The following is a 21582-nucleotide window of genomic DNA, read 5'->3' on the forward strand; positions in this document are numbered from 1 at the left end:
TCGCATTCTGTGGACGCCCCCGGTAAACACTACTTGGGTGGAATGATCCTGTACCGACTGAGTCCTCGGCCTGACCCTGCTCTTATGGGCCAAGTGACCTTGGCGGTGTGACATCCACCCCCGGGCCTGCTTCCTTATTAGTCGAAGGGGGTAATGTGGTTGTCCTAGCTCCTCTATCTCTCTTACGGGCTTTTCAGGCCGGTCACTGTGCTAGTGTTCACGAAAATGGTCCGGAGCAAGATGACTGCGGTGTCGTTGATTTTTTTTTATTAGTTTTGATTTGATACATTGTTCAGCAATGGCCGAGTGGAGAAAGCACTAGATCGAGGTTAAGAGTTCCCTTTTCTGAGGGGGGGTAATCAGAAGGGGGAATGAAACATGAGAAACTATAGACTCTGAGAAACAAACTGAGGGCTTCAGAGGGGAGGGGGTGGGGGAATGGGATAGGCCGGTGATGGGTAGTAAGGAGGGCACGTATTGCATGGTGCACTGGGCGTTATACGCAACTAATGAATCATGGAACTTTACATCAGAAACCGGGGATGTACTGTATGGTGACTAACATAATATAATTAAAAAAACATTAAAAAAAAAGAGTTCCCTTTTCTGATCCTTACTCTATTAATAACTGGGTTTAACCAAATTACTTCTCCCCACAGGGCCTCAGTTACTTCACCCTAGACTCTAAGGATCTATTAGCTCTGAAAGTCTATGATTCCATTTGGCTAGATACATTCAACTTCGCTACTTATCCAAAACAATGGGGTCTCTCTCACCAACTTTGAAGACTAAATCTCCATGATTTTCTGGGAACACTGTCTGTGCCCAGCACCAGCTGGAGGGTTTCTAGTGTTGCTGACAGCATAGGACCCAAGGCTGATCCTTCTGGAAATGTTGACCTGATAATTCTCAACTTGACATCGGAGTCTTTCCTTTCTTTCTCTCCCATTGCTCAAAGGCTGCTTTGCCCAAACATGAAGTTCAGACAGCTGGTGAACAGATTTGGCAAAACAAAAGAGCAGATGTGACCCCAGAAAAGACAGTGGGACCAAGGGTGGAGTGAAAGTTCCCCAATAGGCATGGAATGAAGTGTTTATAAAGCAGAATCCACATAAAATTCCCTCTGGCCACTTTCTCTGTTGACACTGCCCTCCCCGTAAAATGACCATTTCCCAGCTTCATCAACAGTCCTTGATATCAAGGATTTATAAGCAGTTGAACAACAGGAGCTTTATGAAGAAGGTGAGAATCTACTGAAAAATACCCTCCTCATCCACGAGTTTAGGAAAATCCCAGAAAATCTTGCCTGGGTCAAAAGGTCTATGGCATAACAAGTATAGGCTCAAATGGGGGGGATAATTTGAAGAATGGGGGTTGTTCTTTTTGGTTTCTATGGAGAATGCACCTGCCGGTGGAGTCAACCAGGGGAACTCCCAAATGAAGGCGACTCAGAGCATCTCAGAGGCCACTGAGCCCATGCCCTCCAGGCAGCCTTTCAATATTTATTGAGGACCCCACTGAGTTGGAAGTTTTCTGGGAACTTAGTGAGGTGGATCCAACATGATTACTGCCCTAAAGGAGCTTAGAATGTACTTGAGAAGGCAAGTATGTGATTATGATTAAATGTGTGCAGCAGGCTGAGTGCTAACAGATTTCAGGAAAGGGGGCAGCTAGCAAGGGCTAAGCACGATGGCTAAGAAGTTATGGTAATTGGAAGCCTCTTATAGTTTCCTACCCCCAGGAAGGGCAATTCCACACTTTCCTAGGTGATCTCCATCAGGGTTTAATCAATCTTTTCTTGAAGCCTTCTTTGAATCATGCATCACCTTTGGCTGTGGGAAATGCTTAACCTTCCTGGGCCCAAGGATGGCCAGCCTCTGCTTCCCCAGATGGAGCCCCGCTCCATTAGCTTCCCTTCATACAGGTGGAGGAAGGATGAGAAAAGGCTGAAGTTGTGGCGTTTTCGTCCTGGTTGTCTTTCCATGGTGACTGAGCGGCTTATGCTTCCATTCCTCGGGGTCCAGGGCATGTCTCCGGGACAGTCAGACAGGCCTGGGGAGGACAGTCATCCTGGAGCATACTCCTTCCCACGTGGGCCAGCTGGTCTGGCGGGTGGCTCGGTTCTAGGAAATATGTCATCTGAATCAAGGTGACCTCTGCCATCCTTTCTGTCTCCTGAGCTGCACAGACACAGAGCATGATGTGAAGGGACCGGGAACTGAATTTGATTCCCTGAGAATCCCACCCCTCAACCCCCACAAGACGTTGGGAACTTCCTGTCACAGAAGAATTGCCATGGAGCCCTTTGACTGAAGCGGATTGGGCCAGGCTTTTGGGGTCCTGGGTGTGATCATCTTAGCCTCTTCCACCTGCTCCCACAAATCTCACCCTCTCTTCATCAGAGCTAACCACCACAGGGCACTCATTTTAGGAGAAGAGGCTTTCAGCCGGGCCATGTAGAGGGCGCAAGCGTAGTTTGCTCCCACCTCTGGCCCCAGCACTCCTGCAATCCGAGGCTGGGATTGCTCACGTGGTTCGCACGCCCACAGTTAGCGTCTTGCCATCCTCTCAAGGGCTTCTCCTTCAGCTCTGGGATGTCACTGAGGCCTAAGTACAGAGATGATTCTCCCATTTCATTGATAAACCAAGGCCAGGAGCGATTACACGGCTCAGACTAGAGCTTAGCATTTCTGTATCCAGAGGTCCTGGCACCAACTCTGACCCCACCCAGTCCTGAGGGTGTCAGATCGGAACAAACACTCCCTCCCCAGCCTTGGGCGGACTTCGACTCAACTCACTCATCTTCTTGGTCCGGAGCTTCTTTTGCAATAGGCCAAGAGCCGCAAGTGTAAGGGGGCACAGCACCGCAGAGACGGGAATCAGGATCCAAGAGATGTTTTTCTGTCCTGGAAAAGCGCTGGAGTGGAAGCAGCCAGTGAGGGGGAGGGAAAGAGCACAGGGGAGGGAGGGTTGGAGCTGGACAGGAGGCCGAAGGGCACTTGGCCCTCGCCCCTCACTCTACAGGTGAGAAGCTGATGTGAGGGAAATCGGCTGCCTTCATTCCCACAGTGGGTTAGTAGCAGAGCTGGGACCAGAACCCCTGTCTTCAGGTTCCCACACCCTGAATCCTGGTCCCTACTACAGGGCCCGTGTGTGGCCCCACTGTGTGCCACAGTGGGAGAGAGGACTGAGTGGGTCCGGGAATCTACCCTGGGCATCTGGCTCTGCCACAGTTTTTCCTTGTGGCTTCAGTAAGTACCTCCCCTCCCTAGAGCTTTTGTTCCTCATCTTTTAAAAAAGTCCCAAAGGTTCCACTTAAATATTTCTGTTTTCTTAATGTTTAGATTTTTACTTGAATACAACATGAAAATACTCAGGGTTTCTTGGCAAGGACCCTTGAACAAGGGAGGGTCTGTGATTTTTATGGTCCTTGCCCTTTGCTGTCCTGGGAGACAAAGAGAGAAATGAGTAGATGAGTGGGGTACAGAGGTCAGCCCACGGGGGAACATGCCCAGAGTGGGGCAGATATGGAGCCCTGGCCAAGACAAAGGTCTGGAAGTTTACCTCATCATGGAGGACCCCTTGCCCAAGGGCCTCATAGACCCAGCAGCTGGGGCCTGGCCTGGTGTGGCTTGGGGATCGCTGTCTCCAGCAGGCATGTCTAGGTCCCCTTTGGTGGCCCCCTCCTCAGATGCCGTCTCTATGCTGGTCGGCCTCAGGGTCCACACACTTGCAGCTGGGGTAGTTCCTTCAGTGGAGCTCAGGACTTGGGGCTTAGAAACAGTGGTCGCTTCTTGCAGGATTTCCAGCACCCATTTTTCTGAGACCAGAGTTGATGGCCTGCTGGTCCCTCTGACCTCCCCAGTGACATCCGGAGCTGTTCTGACTCTCTCTGTCTCTTCTGCTGGCCCATCGGCCTCTGTAGTTGTCTCCCTTCCTTCCTCGCTGGGCCTAACCCTATTCGCTGCTGAGCCTCTGGTGTCCCACACCCAAACACCTGCTGTTGTATTGGACTCGCCTCCAGTTGCTGAAGCTGGACTCTCTGGAATGGGGACTGTTGCCCAGACAGAACCCTCTACCTGGCTGCTCGTCGCTTGAGCTACTGCCTTAGTTGTTCCTGGGGTCTGCCCTCCCTCAGCTGATGCTGTTGTTTTGTTGGTTCCTGGAGTCAGACCAACTCTATCCCATCCTGTCCCCTGTCTTTCTATAGTCTGGGTGGTTCTTGAGGTCTGTCTGTTGGCTGCTTGTGATACCGTTCCAAAGGATCCCATGACGAGCTCACCGGCAGCTGGAGTGGGAGTGGGGATGTTGCTGGAAGGATCTGTGAATGGAGAGGAAGACTACATGGGAAGGCTACCCCGGTGCCTACAGGATTTAGCAAAGGACGCCAGGCTCAAGGTGCTTGCTCCCAGGAATGCGATCTCACTAAGCAACACAGTCTTTGGTCAATACGTAGGATAAAAATAAAAATTAGGGAAAATCAGGTGTATTTTCTAGCCTGTTGCAAGTATTGACATTCCACAGTCCTTTCTCCTCGTTTTATGCCCACATACTCTCTACTGGGCCGTCCTGCCCTCCGCGGCTGGCCCCTTTCCCACAGCCCAGCACATACTGCCCCCCAGACAGAGCAGGCGATCCCAGCAGATGGCTAGAGCAACACCTAACCAGACAAATGCAACGCCAGGCTCTGACCGCTCCCTGACACGCCACCTTGCCTGGCCAGCCACTGCCTGAGCGCCCTTCCGTGGACTCTGAGTGCCCAACTCCAGGTCACGTCTCTGGAACCGGCCATGCAGAACATGGGCCTGGTAGCTGTCAGATGTCTGCTGAGGGGCTGGGTCTCAGGAAGAGCCTCTTCTGTCCTGTGTATCTTACCTGCTCTGCTTCTCTGAACAAAGAGACGTCATGAGCCGAAGTGGCCACATTTTTCAATTCACTCCCTTCTTGGAGTCCTCTCCAAACATACGTGGAACAAAATTTGGGGAATGTGGGTGGGACAGCTTGCATGCATTCATTTAGGCAGTTTTTCCGAATATCCACCTTCCTTCTGAAGGTAATTTCTTTCCGAAATGCAAGCCTACTACTTCCTAAAGTCCTTGCTTTACTCCCAGCTTTTCCTCACCACCCCCCCCCCCCAGGCTTAAAGCTCTCTTGGACCTGTCGCTCTGCTCCAGCACCTTCTCCTTCCCAACATTCACTTCACCAAACTTGACCCACCGACCTTCAGCCCGTACCTGCAGAGACAGTCAGATTCATGCTGAAGAAGAACATGTTGTTTCTGTTTCCGATGCCACAGCGATAGCGCCCCCCGTCATCCAGGGACAGCTGGGACAGCTGCACCACAAACAAGCCTCTCCGCGGGAAGTCTGCCAGAGCCACGCGGCCACGGTAGCCAAGGTGAGTGTAGTTGGTGGTGGACACGATGGTGTGGCAGATCCACGTCACAGGGCTTAGGCGGCACCAGTACTTCCTCACGTGCTTGTTGATGGACAAGGGGGTGTAATGGCACTGGATGGTGACAGCTCCCCCAGTTTCCCCCGACACCAGCCTCGGGCCCTTCAGTGCATTTGCAGCTACAGGCAGAGGTGGGGGAGAAGAGTCAAAGGAGAAGGACCGTTGGGTATAGTCACTGTTTGGGGAGTTACAAGCTCCAAACTCTGCCAGAATTAGGGAACAGGTTGAAAAATGCCTTCATGATAGTGAAGTCAAGAAGAATCAATATGGATATGTTGGAGCTTAGCCCACTGGGTCAGGAGTACCCCCAAATATGGAGGGGAGCTCTAGCTAAGGCTCCATGTGAGAGACAGAAATGCAGGAATACTCTTACCAACTATTTAACTACTGCCTATCACGTGCCAGACGTTCTCATACAAGCGCGTCCAGAGCCTGGGTCAACGCCTGATGGAAGGGCTATGGGTGGTTTGATGGAATACGCAAGAGAGATGGTAAGTAGGTGAGGACAGATGAGTGTGCTTTCCCCAGAGAGGGAAGGGTGCCCCAAACACAAGAATCCTGGTCCACTTAGTGGGTCCATCCCCAGACAGGTGGCTGAAAAATGTTCACACTAGGCACTTTTTATGTAGAACCATAAACAGCCACATACCACCGTCGAGGCGCAGATGAACAATAGCCTGAACATGTCTACTTCGGCAATAGGCCCAAATCACACTTCAATGCGTCTACGGCCTGTTTACTAAATGACACGAACTTGACCTGGTGCAGGCAGAAACAAAGCTTGTTCTCGCACTGCCTCTCCATACTGGCTCTGCTCCTTGATCAATCTCAGGCATAATTGCAGGTACAGTAACTTTCATAGTCTCACTTGGATAGGAAAATGTCCAGTCTGGTCGAAAACTCTATATCCAGTCCAGTCCGGTGACTGGTTGCAACTCCAGTTTCTTTGCTCTACTCCTTCCTCAATTCAGAACTGCTGCTCACGCCCCTCAGGGAGTGCATATGGAGGGGCAGAGGAAGGTGAGAGGGAGAGTTGCGGTCTGCTCATCATGCTTACCGGGCACAAGGGATGTCCAGAACTCTTCCTAGAACTTTGGCCTCCCAGACCATTCCAGGCCCCCTGGCTACATTTCCTTCCTTGTAAGAACTGCCTCTCTTGCTGGCCTCTTGTGCCTCCTCCACCACCACCATGCCTATAACATCGGGCCACCTGCCCTTCTTTTTGTGGTCACAGTCCTTTCTGGATGGCCTTTGTGGTGGAGTCCCCAGGCCAGCTCCTTTCTGTAGGTCCCACATTTGGTCACAGGAAGCACACTTTGGTCCTGTTGTCAGGAGAAGCTGGGACATGGGGCAGCTTGGTGAGTGACTTTCTACAAATTCCTCTTACTTGACTGAACATGAGGGGGAAGTGATCCCTCCTGTCCCCCAGGGCAGGTGGAGGCGAGCACAACACACTGACATCTCTCTCTAGAACAGCTCTTCCAGTGAGCTCGGCTACCCTCTCATGATTCGTCAGATGGCTGCGTGGAGGGCTGTTGCTGGCACAACCCACTCTCCAGGCTCTCTCCACAGTCCTGGACAGGAGCTTAAACATCTTGTTGTAGGATGTGGGTGCCTGGCATCTCTCAATTTATTCTATGTCTCTAGGACCCTCTGAAGCCAAGAAGGCTCAGGTTTTTTTGCTTGTTTGTTTTTAAAGATTTTATTTATTTATTCGACAGACAGGGAGAGAGAGTGCACAAGCAGGGGGAGCTGCAGAGGGAGAGGGAGAAGCAGGCTCCCGCAGAGCAGGAAGCTTCATGCGGGGCTCCATCCCAGAAGGCCAAGATCATGACCTGAGCCGAAGCAGACGCTCAGAAGGCAGACGGTCAGCCGACTAAGCCACCCAGGCGCCCCAAGAAGTTTCAGTTTAAATCCAAATTTAATATCCTGTTGCCAAAGCTGGCTACAGAATTGCAAAGCCCAGTGCAAAATGAAAACGCAGAGCCCCTTGTTCAGAGGTTATTAACCCCTGTTCACTATGGTAATAGCAGACCATTAAACCAAGCACCTTCAGGGTATGGGCCCCTGTGACTGTGCAGAGCACAGGCTCATGAAGCTGGCTTGCCTGTTGCATACGTCTTGAGGTCTAACAAAGGAAGACTCAAGGCCATAGGTGCTATGACTGTAGCAATACTCACCGTAAGTTTAATTAGATGACATGCCACCAATTATGCCACCATTAATAAAGCTAAATGGCCGCTTGTCTTTAAAAGTCAAGAATATTCACGATTACAAACAAGGATCATCTCAGGACAACAGCGATGGTACCCTGATAAAGTGTTCATACCCTGGATCTCAGGAATTCGTGCAATCTACACGTGGCACATACGAGAGGATCTCCGCTCCATTAATCAGCCGGATGGGGCAGTCTGACCTCGCGGGAGAAGGCTGATTAAGAATCTTTAATGAGGGGCACCTGGGTGGCTCAGTCGTTAAGCGTCTGCCTTCGGCTCAGGGCCTGATCCCAGGGTCCTGGAATCGAGCCCCACATCAGGTCCCTGCTCCTCTGGGAGCCAGCTTCTTCCTCTCCCACTCCCCCTGCTTGTGTTCCCTCTCTCGCTGGCTGTCTCTGTCAAATAAATAAGTAAAATCTTAAAAAAAAAAAAACCTTAATGAGCTCTTGCCATGAACATTTTTTCTTTTATTAATACTAAATTTTACTTGCCCTTGAGAACTCATTTGGTGAATTACTGATCAGTAGCCCTTAGTTACATATAATTAAGGTGTATATATATTATATTATATGTAATTTGGAATATATTTGGTATGTGTTATATATAATTCGGAATGTTTTATTAGTCATCTGTGGGAATTAAAGAAAGGGCTAGCATTTTACAATCAACGTGGAGCCCACCTGGGTTCCCTGATGCAGATTCACAGCACTTCAGTGGAGGCGGGGGCCCTGCACTCATTCCCCCATCATTTCCCTGCAGCTGTCTGAGGCTCTGGCTTCCCCCGGGGGAGAAGCGAGGGGGGCCTGCAGATGGAGGGGGCCCAGGGACTGGAGACTGACTCGGTCTGAGAGAGTAGGGGAAGGCTGCGGCAAGACGGAGGGAGAGTGGTTGCACCTGAAGCGGCTGCCTCCTTCATTCAGCAGAGGGGTGAGAAAGGAGTGAGTGTTTCCTGGGCCAAGAGGTGGGGCCCGGAGGGGAGAGGGCCATTCCACCGGCATCTGAGATGGGGTTTTCCGTGTAAAGGGGTCAGAGCAGAACCTAGGCAAAGGGAGGAGATGGACCATCAGGGGACCCTCTAAGTTCACAAATGCAGCCACAAGAGGAGGAGCCAGCTCTAAACTCCTTGCCGCCCCATCAAGTAAGAGTTCCCTGCCTTCTGCCTCGCCTCCCTTGGGCTCCTGGGACCCTGCTGGGGTCCCAAGTGCCAGCTGCTGACATGGGGAGGAGAAGGAAGAGAGGAACAGAGGAGAGGGCCACCCCGTCCCCGGTGCTGCCTTCCTGACCACAGGCCTTGGGTGGACATGAGGGCGTATCTTTGAAGGAAGACTGGAGTGCTGACCAGAGTATTTAACTGCACCCTCGAAAGTATCCGATTCAGCATTTGAGATTCAAGGAATTGAGTCAGAATTCTTACCTACATTAATATGTTAGCAGAAAAATCATGGGCCTGCCTGAGTTTTCCCTTGGGGTCAGGGGATGCCTGCTTCTACTAAAAAATTTTAAAAGGGGCTAGTGGGAGACTCAAATAAAGAGATGGTGTGATTATATGACAGAGCGGTCTCGCTCAAAATGAACGTTTGAGTCATTAAAATTCTGATTTGTTTATAAGCCAAACACAATTATTCATCCTTTTTTGGTATTACCAGAGCATTTTCATTCATTCGTTCGAAGATTATCTGTTCCGGGTCTACTCAGGACTAGGTTCTAGGTACCTGACACTCTGGGCACATACTCACCACATTTCTCAATGGTTCCCCATTACCATCAAAATAAAATCTTGCAGCACGGACACAGGGCCATGCGTCATTTGAGCCTGGTCTATACCTGGCCGGCCTCACCATACCAGCCTGCCAGCACCTATGGTGCAAGGACTCTGTCCTCCACCCACCTGTCCCTTGTGACTGGCACGTGGCCGGCCCTCCATAAACGTGTGTTGACTAAATCATTAGATGCCGAGATGTAAATTTTATTTATCCACCTGGTTATTTGTAGAGTCTGAGCATTTCGAGGAGGGCCGTTCTGCGTCTGTAAGCCCCTCATCCTGGGCCTGGCACTGAATGTTTTTGTAATGGGTGGGCATGAGCAGTGCCCCTTCCGTCTTGCACATGCATGCCCTGGAACCCTCATCCTGCAAATGCAGCTGACTTGCAGTCATCAACTTGAAGGGAAGAGAGCAGAGATATTGGGAATATCCTAACAGCGAATATTCTAGAAATGAGCAAAGCAGGCATTGGCCCTCTCTTGTGAGCTCTTGCCTCGCTCATTCCCCCTGGACCCAGACCTGACCACTCCCTGGATGCACTGCATGGCCTGGGATCCTGGGAGAGAAAGCCAGGGGTATGCTCAAAGTGGCGAGGCAGTGCTGAACGCCGCTGAGCAGCCCGCCAGGAATCTCTGCAGCCTGGAAGGCATGGGGCTGGTTTTGCAAGCTCCGAATCTGGGCTGTGCTTGGGACTCACCTTGCAATAGGCACAACATGAGGAAGATGGGCATTTTCCATCTTGCCCTCTGGTTGGCGACCTGCAAAAAACACTGTAGTTGAAGAGGTCTGAGGGGGGCAGTGAGAAGCTGGGGTGAGCAGCAGGGAGACCCAGGGCAAGCCCTTTCTCATTTGAGGCCCTCAGTGTGCTCAGTGTTGTGGCTGGGTGGGCTATATCTCACCAAGAACAGGACGGGGACTGCCCTCCCTAAGAGAAGCATGACTCCATCTCCCCCTCCCAAGCATGCGTGTATGGCCTGGGTCACCACCACCAAGGCTAAGATGGCCCTACCCTTGGGGTTTCTGTGTTCAGAAGAGTTGGAACTCCCTCGGTAGGATCCCAGTCCCCGTACCCACTTGCCAGCACAGAGCTTTGAATCTGGGGGAAACCTTGTGTCCTGGAAAGACGACACGCTTGAGGTCTAAAAGTAGGCGGAGGTTGTGGGGCTTTGGTGGGGGGGGGGTCAGTCCCCCCCCCCCGGGGGGAAATGAGCACATGCGTCAGGGGATTGTTGCACAACTGAAACTAGATTGTGTTAGAAGTGCTGGCAGTGTGCTGGGTACAGAGTAGCTCCCTCCCCCTTCCCTTCTCACCCCTTCTTTCCTGCAGAAAGAGAACTAATGCCTTCAAGGGAAGCTTTCTGTTTTGCTGGTGGCATGCCTCCAGGCAGTAACAAGGACTTAGAAATCAGCTCTCAGGACAAATAGTTGTCGGGACAAGGGTCCTATTCTTTTTCTTCTCCACAATTTCTAGGAAGCCCTCCCTGCTCTCCAGTCCATGCTGATGTCCCTCTACTCTGGTCTCTCCTGCTGGCCTGGTGGGACGTTGTGCGTCATCTCTCTACCCCCAGGCTCTGGGACGGAAGGCAGCACGGTGCAGGAGCAAGACCACTCTCGGAATAGATGCTACACTGATCCTCACTCAGTAGTCTTTTATTGCCTGCTGCTGCTGAAGACGGAGATTGTGCATTGTACTTCATTTGTACCCCCTAGTGTTTTCATGGAGGCTTCCTGGTTGATTAAAAATCTGTGCTTTAAATCTGCCTACTGCCTGCAGTTCTTAGGACCTATAAATTTAGGAAGAAAGAAAGAAAGAGAGAGAGAGAGGAAAGAAAGAAAGAAAGAAAGAAAGAAAGAAAGAAAGAAAGAAAGAAAGAAAGAAAGAAAGAGAAAAAGAAAGAAAGGGAAAGAAAGAAAGAAAGAAAGAAGAAAGGAAGGAAGAAAACGAGGGCAAACTAAAGTGAGCCATCATAGTCTCCTTCCCCTTCTAATCCCTACCTCACTAATGTTGAGAACAGGTGCAGACAATCAATGGTCTGGCCCAGGGGCAGGAGACCCTCACCTCCCACCCTTGCCCAACTAGACTAAGTCACACAAGGCCACTGGCCAGGCTGGGACATAAGCAAAAGGAGGAGAAAGGGGAATGCGGGAGGCGAGAAGAAGAAGAGGGAGAGGAAAGGAAGGGCAAAGGAAGAGAACGTAGAGGACGGGAGAATGGTCGAATCCATGGATTGGCCCCATAACTGCAAACTGTCACCTCAGCTTGGCTCCACCCGGCTGTCTCCCCTAAAACCTTGGCCCACTCTACCCAGGTAGAGCCCCAAGAGTGGAGGAAGTTGGAAGAGTCCTTGGGCTCCTTGCGCCTCCTTCGTGTCCTCTTAGCGATGCCCCTGCCTTGGGCACCAGCATGGCAGCCGAGGCCCTCCCCGCCGTCCAGAGCTTCTGGCTGCCCACCGTCACCTGCAGGCTCTGCCAGGTGTGCCTAATCTGTTGTTTGATTAATGTCTGCCAAGCCCAGGCTCCTCGGGGCTTGTTTTCCTAGCGCACTAGGTGCTGACACGACACACGTTGAGGTCAAAGTCTCAGCACCACACCACCCAGTTCCTCTGAAGTCCCCTGGTGGAGCAATCTCTAGGCTCGGGAGCAAAAGCCACCTCGCCTCTGAGGGGCAATGAGGAAGCACAGAGTGTGAGATAAAGTTCTCCAGGGAGTTACCAGCCTTGATTGGAGGCTGAAAGGACAATATTCGAGGAAATTGTCTCCAAGCCATCCACCCGGCCAGTGACCTTCAGAAAACCTTTCTCCAGGATACCGGGAGCCCCAGCTCAGCAGCCTGGGCTACAGGCCTCTGTAATGATGCATAGCATTTTAGGGAATGAGGGCCACGGGGGCAGGGGGCTCTCGTCCCTCTGTCCTGCTGGGAAGGGCATCTACCGCATCTCCAGCGCAGGCTGGTGTGTGACTCACCAAGTCCCTATTGCCCCCTTAAGGCCCACTTCCCTCCTATTCCCTAGCCCTGGGGCAGCAGACAAGAAAGCAGAAGAGCCCATGTGGTATAGAGGGAAGGGTACAGTTCCAGGGCTCAGGAGCCTTCGCCTTTGCCCGTGGTTGATGGAATGACCTAGAGCGAATACACCCCCGTCTTCACTAGAGCAGAGCTTTGACCCTGTGATCCCCAAGTCTCCTCTTTCTGACATTTCTTGGTTCTACATGAGTCAGGGCCTCAAAGGCATCATGCACTCTGGTGGGAGGGAGAGTCAAGGTGAGCAGGAGAATGGGGAGGCAGGAGGGCGATGCTGTGGGCTGAACCCCAGGGTCCTTCCCTGGCCTCCTGGGTGTGAGCGCAGCCTGCTCGGGGAAGGGCCCCTGAATGCCCGCTGGAGAGTTGCTGCTGCAAATCCCCACCACCGCCACCACCCCCAGGGAGACAAGACCCCAGCCGCTGGGGAGAAAGCCGAGTCTCACCTGTCCTCCTGGCTTGGCTGAGGCTTCTCCAGCCATCTCAGTCCAGAGATAAAATCCACCCGGACTTTTTGCTTTCCTCACTCTCTTTTTGAGATGCTGGGTTTTGAACACCTTCTAGCTTCTTTTCTTTAACCTTAAGACTGCGAAGGCAGCCCTGGCCTGCTGGAAAGCAGCTGGAGCCACAGGAGAAGCTCCAAGGGCAAGATGGAGTCGGCCCCTCGGCTCTCCACAGGGGCGGCAAGCCACTGCACCCAGTGCCCTGCCTGCCGGTTCTAGGAAGGAGCTGGTCCCGGTTCCTTGTGGTCCTCACTGTCACTTAACTCCTGCAGAACTTTTCCAGGGGTGGTCACAGTGACGTCAAGGATCCACATTCTTCCATCTCTCATTTCCCCTCCAGTCCAGGGCCCCAGATTTTTCAGGATGCCCCAGTTTAGCTGGCCCCTTCAGGATAAGTGATGCAGCAGTCTGGGGAAGCGAGACAATTCAGGAGAGGAATTCCCCTGTAGTCTGGCCGGGCAGCTGGTGTCTTCTGCTGGCCTGGCCCCTTCAGCACCCAGAGAGAGTCAGTTTGGGTCACGGACTCCAGTTCACCTGCACGCCTGGTAGTCCCTAATTCATGCTCCGGATGGAGCACAAGATAGGAAATGAGATGATTTCCATGGAAAGAGAGCACTGACAAGTGTGGCTCATCCAGGAGAACAGCATACTTAAAAATACTCCATTTTGCTTTGGAAAATATGGTACGGGTAGGTTCTCTTCCTCATAAGAGATGCCATGCCTACCTCTGTTGGTTTTAAACTGACATCAAAATGACAACTAAGGAGCCCGAGGGATGGAGGTACTGCAGACTCTAGTGAAGGACTCTCACCAGAGCCCCTGAAGGACACTGTAGCATCCTTGGGCCAGTTAGAAAGGGCACTTCTTCTTTAGAAAAATCAAGGCAGTCGATATATTGTTGTACTATAACCATAGATAGTAACACACACTGTCTACACATTCCCACTTCCAGGTCTGAAGACAGATTGTGGGTAGGGACTGTGTCAATGAAAGCAATAAGAGAGGAAAAGAAATAATAGCGTGGGTGGTCCCAGTGGGGCTGGGACAAGGTGGTCTTGTGTTTGTGTGCCAGTTTCTGAGTGCACAGTGGTGTGTGCCACTATCCCAGGACTTGGTTAGAAGGTCCAGGTTTTCACAACACCTATAGCCTCTCATATAAGTTAGAAGACATCCCCTTAGCCATGGCATGCTTAAGCAGTGCACAACCTGAAGAACTGTACATGGTGGCCCTGCTTATCCCCAGAACTGAATGGTGGTAGAGAGGTTTAATGCCTGGCTACATTCTCCATTCCCAGCTCCTCTGGGAGCAGTACAGCATTGTGGGTGATCACGTAGACTTTGGAGTTAAGACTCCTTCCAAGTTAATATCCCAGCCCTACTTTTTACTGGAAAAATGATATGGGTCAGATTACTTAACCGCTTTACTCCTTGTTCTCCTCATATGAAAACATGAGATAATAGCACCTACCTCATAAAGTTATTTTGTGGATTAAGTGTGACAATCCATGTAACATAAAGTTTCCTCCATGTAGCAAATTTTCAGTAAGCGTCAGCTGATAATATTAATAGCTCAGCTTACAGCAACAGAGAGCAGGTGTCTTTTAATGATCAAAGCCTCAAAAAAGAGTCCCTTTTGAAGGTTTTCATCTGTTCAGTGGTCTGCTGCTTTCTTTTTTCCTTTCTTTCTTTTTTGTGCCATTTGATCATTTTAGCATTTGAAAGATTAAAAATAAATCAATTTGTCTAAGGATATGTCTGGATTGATTTTGTATTTTAAAATAAATATTTGTCAAATTGTATTGTTTTATAAACCATGCAATTGTTTTACATCCTTAAGGATAGTTTTTCTAGTTTATCTCCTTTTGAACATTTTGGAGACTTTTTGATTACTAAAGACATAAAGCATAGGGAATTCCAACTAGTTGTAAAGCACTGGGCCAGTTTTCAGAGCACTGACCCAGAGCTAAGGTGACTCCCTCTCTGAAGCTTTATGGGAGAGAAAACTCTGTACTGGCTACTCCTCTTGAGAGTGTAACTGAATTCGTTAGCCTAGCACAAAGCCACGGGAAGCCTCTTTCCATAGGTTTATGACACTGCGACCTTCCGATTTCCGGTCCCAGACTCCAGAAAAAAAACAAATTAATATTGAAACCAAATGTCAGATCTGGGAAGAGTTTTACCCACTCCCTGTCCCCCACCTCCAATCCCCCAATCCCAATTTTAACAAAGGGTTTTATTTGCTAAACAGACACACCGAAGTAAAAATTGGAAACCAGCTAGCCAAGACAGGGAAAGCCATTTGAGCTATGACACAATTTGTATTGATCTCTTCCCTGTCGAAACATGTTTTCTAATGAATAAATTAAGAGCAATATATAGACATTATTTATGCATCTCCGTGGCTATAGTCAAAGCTTACATTTCACCTTTACATCACTGCAAAGTTTTCTGCTACTCTACCTACGCATGCAAGCCTTTTTCTTTTTTCCTTTTTTAAAAGATTTTGTTTATTTCTTTGAGAGAGAGAGAGAAAGAGAGTGGGAGGAGGGGCAGATGGAGAGGGAGAATCTCAAGCAGACTCCGTGCTGATCACGGAACCCAACTCAGGGCTGGATCTCACAATGCTGAGATCACGACCTGAGCCAAACCAAGAGTTGGATGCTTAACAGACTGAGTCGCCCAGGCACCCCTGCAAGCTTTATTCTATCCTAGTTATTAGCAAGAGAGACACAGCCCTTCACCCCCTCCCTAACTCAAGTTCTGGTGAGAATACAGGATGCTGAAGAAAGCATCGTTTAAAAACACCTGGATTACCACTACAAAGGCCTTGATCACTTAGAAATTCCTAGAGGAACATGAACTATGAGACTTGTCACTCCTCCAAAGGATAAGAGAAGAGAGTATGTGTATAGAACAAGTAATCATTTTATAATGATGTTTAACAGGCTTTTACAACCTCCACATCACTTAGCTGATAGCAAAGATTGCAATCCAGCAACAGTCACAGCCCTCCAAACACAGAAGACATCCCAAAGGCAGCCGGGCAAGTGCTGAGATGGGTTTAAGTTCATGGACAGACTGCTGGTAAAAGCACAGAGGAAAGAATCCCAGGAGATTCTTTCATAGTTCATAGGAGTATCGCCTAAGACCTTGGCATCGATGGCTACAGGAAATCCTGATCAAATAGTTCTCAGCACAATCTTTCTGGAGTGACAAGTTTGGGGACTGAAACAAATATATATCTTACTGGTTGGAATCATTTCATGATGCTGGTATTTGACATAGACATGGTCCTGTGATACTGAAACGTGAGCCCTTGCAGGATGGGAGGGGCCCCCAGTAATTAACTTGCCACCTAGGAACGGTGTTCTGCTCTATTGTTGGCAGGTTGGACGGTCATGAGCAACAAAGCTGAACTCAGCCTGGTTCGTAGGAGCTAAGCTGCCTGTGGGAGCCCGTGCACAGCCCTGTCCCTCTGACCGGGGCTGCATCCCTCATGGGTCTCTTGTGCCAGCAACCAGTGCCTGCAGTGGGCTGCTGTCAGACGGCCAAGTCATTCTGTCTGCTCGGTAATCTACTGCTTCTTCCCAATACAGCATCTTTCCCCAACACCTATACCTCTGATATGAAAAGGCAGGGCCACTGACACGTCAGCCGTCAGCCGGGACCAGAGACAGAGCCCTTCCCCGCCCCCCCCTCAAAGGTAGAAGCTGTGAAATACTCATTTGAAATGGAGCCAGGAAGCCCTGAAGGGGGCGCTGTCATGCACTAACTACATTGCACCCAGCTTCACTAGCAAGGGAAGGAAGGTAAGAACTATGGACTCTGAGAAACAAACTGAGGCCTCCAGAGGGGAGGCCGGTGAGGGAATGGGATAGACCGGTGATGGGTAGTAAGGAGGGCACGTATTGCATGGTGCACTGGGTGTTATACGCAACTAATGAATCATCGAACTTTACATCAAAAACCAGGGATGTACTGTATGGTGACTAACATAATATAATAAAAAAATATTTAAAAAAAAAAAGAATTATCTGGACAAGGAGGGCAGGCTTCACATAGGAATTTCTCTCCATTTAAGAAAAAGAAGGAAGATCCCTCCCCGCCCCAGCAACAATGCACCAACCACCCTGTACGGCAATGAGAACCTGCCACAACCTCCAACACTTCTTTTCCAAAGAACTTTTGTTTAAAACAGCCCTCCCCAATTTCCTCCTAAAACCTAGTGAGAGCTGACCTTCCCTTTGTCTCTTTGAACTTGCCTATGGTTTACCAGAATTTGCTTGTCCTGAATTGCAATTTCTCTCCTATTCCTGAATAAACTCATTTTGCTGGAAAAATAACTTGCCATTTTATTTTTAAGGTTGACCAAGCATTTCATGGCTCTCATTGTGTGGACCAGAGCAGTATTTCCGGGTGTGGGATATGCTCCTCCGGAGCCAAAGATGCCCACCAAGTATGTGCTTCCTTTCTTGTGGTGGGAGGTGCAAGATGGAATCTTGTCTTTTCCTTGGGATGAGGTTTCCTGGCGGGACCCTGATCATTGGACCCCTAAAAATATTACTGATGTGACACTCCCCTGATCTTCGTAAGTTTTACCTCCCATCCCCTGAGGCATGCGCACCTTACTAAGGCCTCCGACATGCCAGCCACTTCTTGCTCACAGGGCCTGATTAGCATAATATCATCAATAGATCGAGGTAACATTCTTCAGGATGCCCGGATGGTCCAGATCCCTTTGGACTATATTATGACCGAGGTCAGGGGAGTTAACATAGCCTTGGGAAATTGTAAATATATGTGTTATTTGCCCATATAAATGCAAATGGTCTCTCATTCTCTTCTCTGAAGGAAATAGCAAAGGATGCATTCACCAAATCAAGGCTACACGCTATGGCCCCAAGGCCATGTCAATTCTGCTGTAAGAGATAAATGGACACAGTGGCTGGAATTGGGGCCAATATTTGATTGGGTTTGCAGTAATTTATAGTCATCCTCCAGGGTCCACTAAGTTTCTGCAGAGGCCAACTGTTGAATTGAATGAGGCATCGTGGGAACTACTACTCTGCATCCTTTAGACCCTTAAGTGTGATACTAATATCAACAATCCCCCCACCATGTGATATTGTTTCGTATTTATTATCTTGCCTGGAGGGTGGGGCCACTTGACCTTCCTCACTACCACAGTTCTGAACTTCACAAGCTGAAGACCCAATGATCCAACTAAGAAGCATGTCAACCCAATTATTCATTTCGGGACTGGAGAGATTACCATTAGACCATTGGATGAATCTGCAGACCCAGTGAGCACACTGTAAACCAGACCTTGGCCAGAATTTTATTTCTTACTTGGCCCCCATATACCCCACTAGTTAGAATAGGGGGCCATGATGATGCTTTGGTTCTCTGGGTATCATGTCAGCTTGCACTCCGTGTTCTAACATCAAACATTTGGGAGTCCCTCTTCCCCAGCATACAGTTCCCCAAATAAATGATTGTGGGTTCCTTTAGAAAGGACTTGTGGAATCATTACTGTGTCTGTTTGTTGTGGTGTTGCAGGGTTTTGTCTCCTGGGAATCTGGCTGAGTCTGAGTCTGAAAACTGGCTCAAGTCCAGAAAATGAGCAAGAGATCATGACATGTTATTGGGGCCACTGCCTTTAGACTCCTTGTCATCCATCCTTAACTTCTTCTAATGATACAAGCTAAGAAACAGTTTGTTGGCCAAGTACCTATTTTGCCTCTAGGAATATCAAGTTCTTTTAATCATCCCCATTACTGCCTGTGAGTCAGGCCCTTTGGCTGCCACTCCCACCTGTTGCTCATCAAAATGACTGTGTCCATCTGGCCTTTCTGGTTCTTGACCTATCATCACCATTGGTATCACTAAGCCAGATTCTCTACCTACGTCTCCCACCTTCATCCCTGGCTTATAGAAGAGAGTCTTGTTTGAGTTTTTGATGATGCTGATGTCCTTCTCATTAGCTCATTTCTTTTAGCTTTGTGAGAGGTGTATTGTCCAGGCCTTCCCATAGAACAGAATCATCTGGTAGGTCTTCCAGTCTTCCAGTATATCCACTCTAGCATGCTCACTTCCTGAGCCTCTTCATTTCCTCCTCCACTGCCTCCAGGGGCAGTTCTGGCATTTCAACTTCATATAGCTTGGGTCATCACTTTTTCCATACTTCTAGGAGCCATGAGAACAGCATCATCACATACCTCCTGAAGTCCCTGCCAGGTGTTAAAACTTGTATCCTTAGATTTGCTCCCAAATCAATATGCTCTTCCCTAACTTATAGTGTGCTTCAGCCTCCCTTGATCCAGCCTTTTCAGAATCCAGTACCATATGAACTCCTCTGATTCTTGCTGGTACCTGCTGAGTAGGACTTACAGCTCATTTGAGGTCTAGTCCTTTTATTAAAAAAAAAAAAATCTAACATGGAGTCACTTGTGCTAAACCCTATATCAACAAACCAAGACTTAATACCTAACAATTGTAGTCTCAGCCTTTTCCAGGAATGGAAACTTTAATTAGTCAATCTGGAATTACCTGGTCAGCACTAGTGAGGTAACCTGCCTGATAGACCCCTGCCTTCCCCCAAAGGAAGGTGACGGTGCCTGAAACAATTCACTCTGCTAGAATAACTTCATTGCCCTGCCTCCTGCCTATAAAGTCTTCCATTTTGTACAACTTCTCAGAGCTCCTTTTTATCTGCTAGGATGGGATGCTGCTTGGTTCATAGATCATTAAATAAATCCAATTAGATCTTTCTTTCAATTTACTCAGTTGATTTTTGCTTTTTAACACCCTTCCTCCATTACCAGGGCCAGAACATCCCAGCTGGATTATGCTGTGACTTAACCCTAGTTATAAGCCTAGTTACTAGGAGGGAAGATGGAGGGGAGAGGTCTTTGAAGTATCTTCAAGCAAGGTGGGAGTGGGAATAGAAACAGTAGTTTTCAATTTTAATAGGGAGAGGCAGGCTAATTCTGTAGGCTCAGAGAGTTTAGAAGAATCTGGGAGTTAAACATTTGGAGGGGTGTCATCCACCTAGATGTCCCATCCCAAGTTCTGGGGCCCCATCTCCTCCACAAATATCTCCATTCCCCCTTGGACTCAAGCCTGTTCATGTGCATGAAATAGAAAGGGCAGATTCAGCTTTCATTTACAGAGAGATTGTTATGGAACTAGCCCAACCTGCCTGAAATCCCACAGGAATTGATAATAAGGGGGTTCTCAAGGGTGATTTATATCAAAACAAACAGATGTATTTAGCCTCCAGATTTACTACGGTGGGACAGGCTCCATACTGATGGGGGATTTCATTCCTATTTAAATTCTAAATAAGGCCCGTTTGTTCACACTATCACCTTTTAAGCTCTACAGTGAAAAAAATTACTTAATTTGAGAAGGTAAATTCTCTTCGGAGATCATTAACCTTACTCTTTCATTCACGTGAGTTTTTTGTAATGACTTCTACACGAAAATACCTAAAGAAATGATGAAGCCTCACTTTACGTTTCAAAAAGTGATGCATAGGATCCCAATGTTCCTGTGGTTCTCTCCTTCCCAAGTGTTCGGTTTATGCTGCTGAGGTTTGTCTTGAAGGAGAGAAGGGGTTGGAATCCTGCAGCCCCACCTATGTCAGCACGGGAGCTTTGCTCTCTAACAGCAAGACCTGTCTGGATGCCTCCTTCCCCTCTGACTCTTCTTTATTGAGCAACCAGTGACTATCCAGCACAATGGTGGGTGCATTAGGGGAGGGCAGTAAGGCACAAATATAAGGTACATCCTCCAGAAATTTACTACTCATTGTGGAAGGAACTTGAAAACTCAAATATCAATACAAACATATATTCCAAAAAATAAGACCTCAAAAAAGTGAGAGAATTCAGTGGACCAAAAAAAGTTAGGACATGATTCTCATGGAATCATAAATCATCATAGGATTATAAAGTGTAAGGGAAACTTAGAAGTGACCTAACTCAAGCCTCTACTTGATGTACAAAATCTTCAAAGACATCTTTAAAAGAGAGGACTTCGAACTAGTCCACTAAAGTCTTCTGTTTGCGCATCTAAGCAGTCCCCATTCCTTTGGGTTAAAATCATAGAATATTACTGATGCAAATACTTATCCTTTATTGAATGTCTATTTTGGCCAGTCTCCATGCCTGCCATGATCCCATTTAAGCATTGCAATGTCACCTCAAGTCAGTATTACTATCCCCACTGTATAAATAAGAATCTTGGGGCCTCAAGGAAGTTCACCCTCTCCTCCTAGGTTTCTCCCTTCCGGTTAAATTTGTTTGTCAGAATGTCTTGAAACCAGTTGTTTTTTTAAGCAGGGCAGAAGAATGGACAAAATGTATTGGAGAGTAAACATTTGGAAAAAATGAAAACCTGTTAGGAAATTGTGACAATTTACAAAGGTGATGAAGTCGGGATGGTAGGGATGAGTAGCCGGGTCAGGCTGACGAATGGGGGCATGGGGGTGGGTGGGTGGAGGGGGGCGTGAGAAGAGATAGAGGGATGACTTTAATGAGTCCTCAAGTATTTATCAAGAATAAATACACCAGGGGCGCCTGGGTGGCTCAGTTGGTTGAGTGGCCAACTCTTGATTTTGACTCAGGT

At 48.8% G+C, this 21582-nt stretch overlaps 1 protein-coding gene and 1 long non-coding RNA gene across 3 annotated transcripts in view; one reads left to right on the forward strand and one right to left on the reverse strand.

Moving 5' to 3' along the window:
* Positions 1-250: 250 nt before the first annotated feature.
* Positions 251-21582, reverse strand: part of FCAMR (Fc alpha and mu receptor) — a 34586-nt gene continuing 13254 nt past the window's right edge. Inside the window, exons 1-6 of one of the 2 annotated variants that reach the window (XM_087857565.1) lie at positions 12895-15123; positions 10130-10190; positions 5235-5573; positions 3565-4321; positions 2799-2917; positions 251-2180 (exon numbers count right to left, since the gene is read on the reverse strand). In XM_087857565.1, coding sequence (XP_087713691.1) covers positions 1999-2180; positions 2799-2917; positions 3565-4321; positions 5235-5573; positions 10130-10190; positions 12895-12930 — 1494 coding nt within the window. In that variant the 5' untranslated portion in view covers positions 12931-15123 and the 3' untranslated portion in view covers positions 251-1998. Of the gene's footprint in view, positions 2181-2798; positions 2918-3564; positions 4322-5234; positions 5574-10129; positions 10191-12894; positions 15124-21582 lie in introns of those variants that run through there. The other variant, XM_045787758.2, reaches the window with a different exon arrangement.
* Positions 2915-11423, forward strand: LOC123785790 (uncharacterized). Its single transcript, XR_015722393.1, has 3 exons — positions 2915-3251; positions 5297-5397; positions 10904-11423. It is a non-coding gene; the product is annotated as an uncharacterized LOC123785790 (long non-coding RNA).

The sequence above is a fragment of the Ursus americanus genome, chromosome 2 (genome assembly GCF_024610735.1).
Source record: "Ursus americanus isolate L20-20 chromosome 2, mUrsAme1.1.p, whole genome shotgun sequence".
Taxonomy (NCBI): Eukaryota; Metazoa; Chordata; class Mammalia; order Carnivora; family Ursidae; genus Ursus; species Ursus americanus.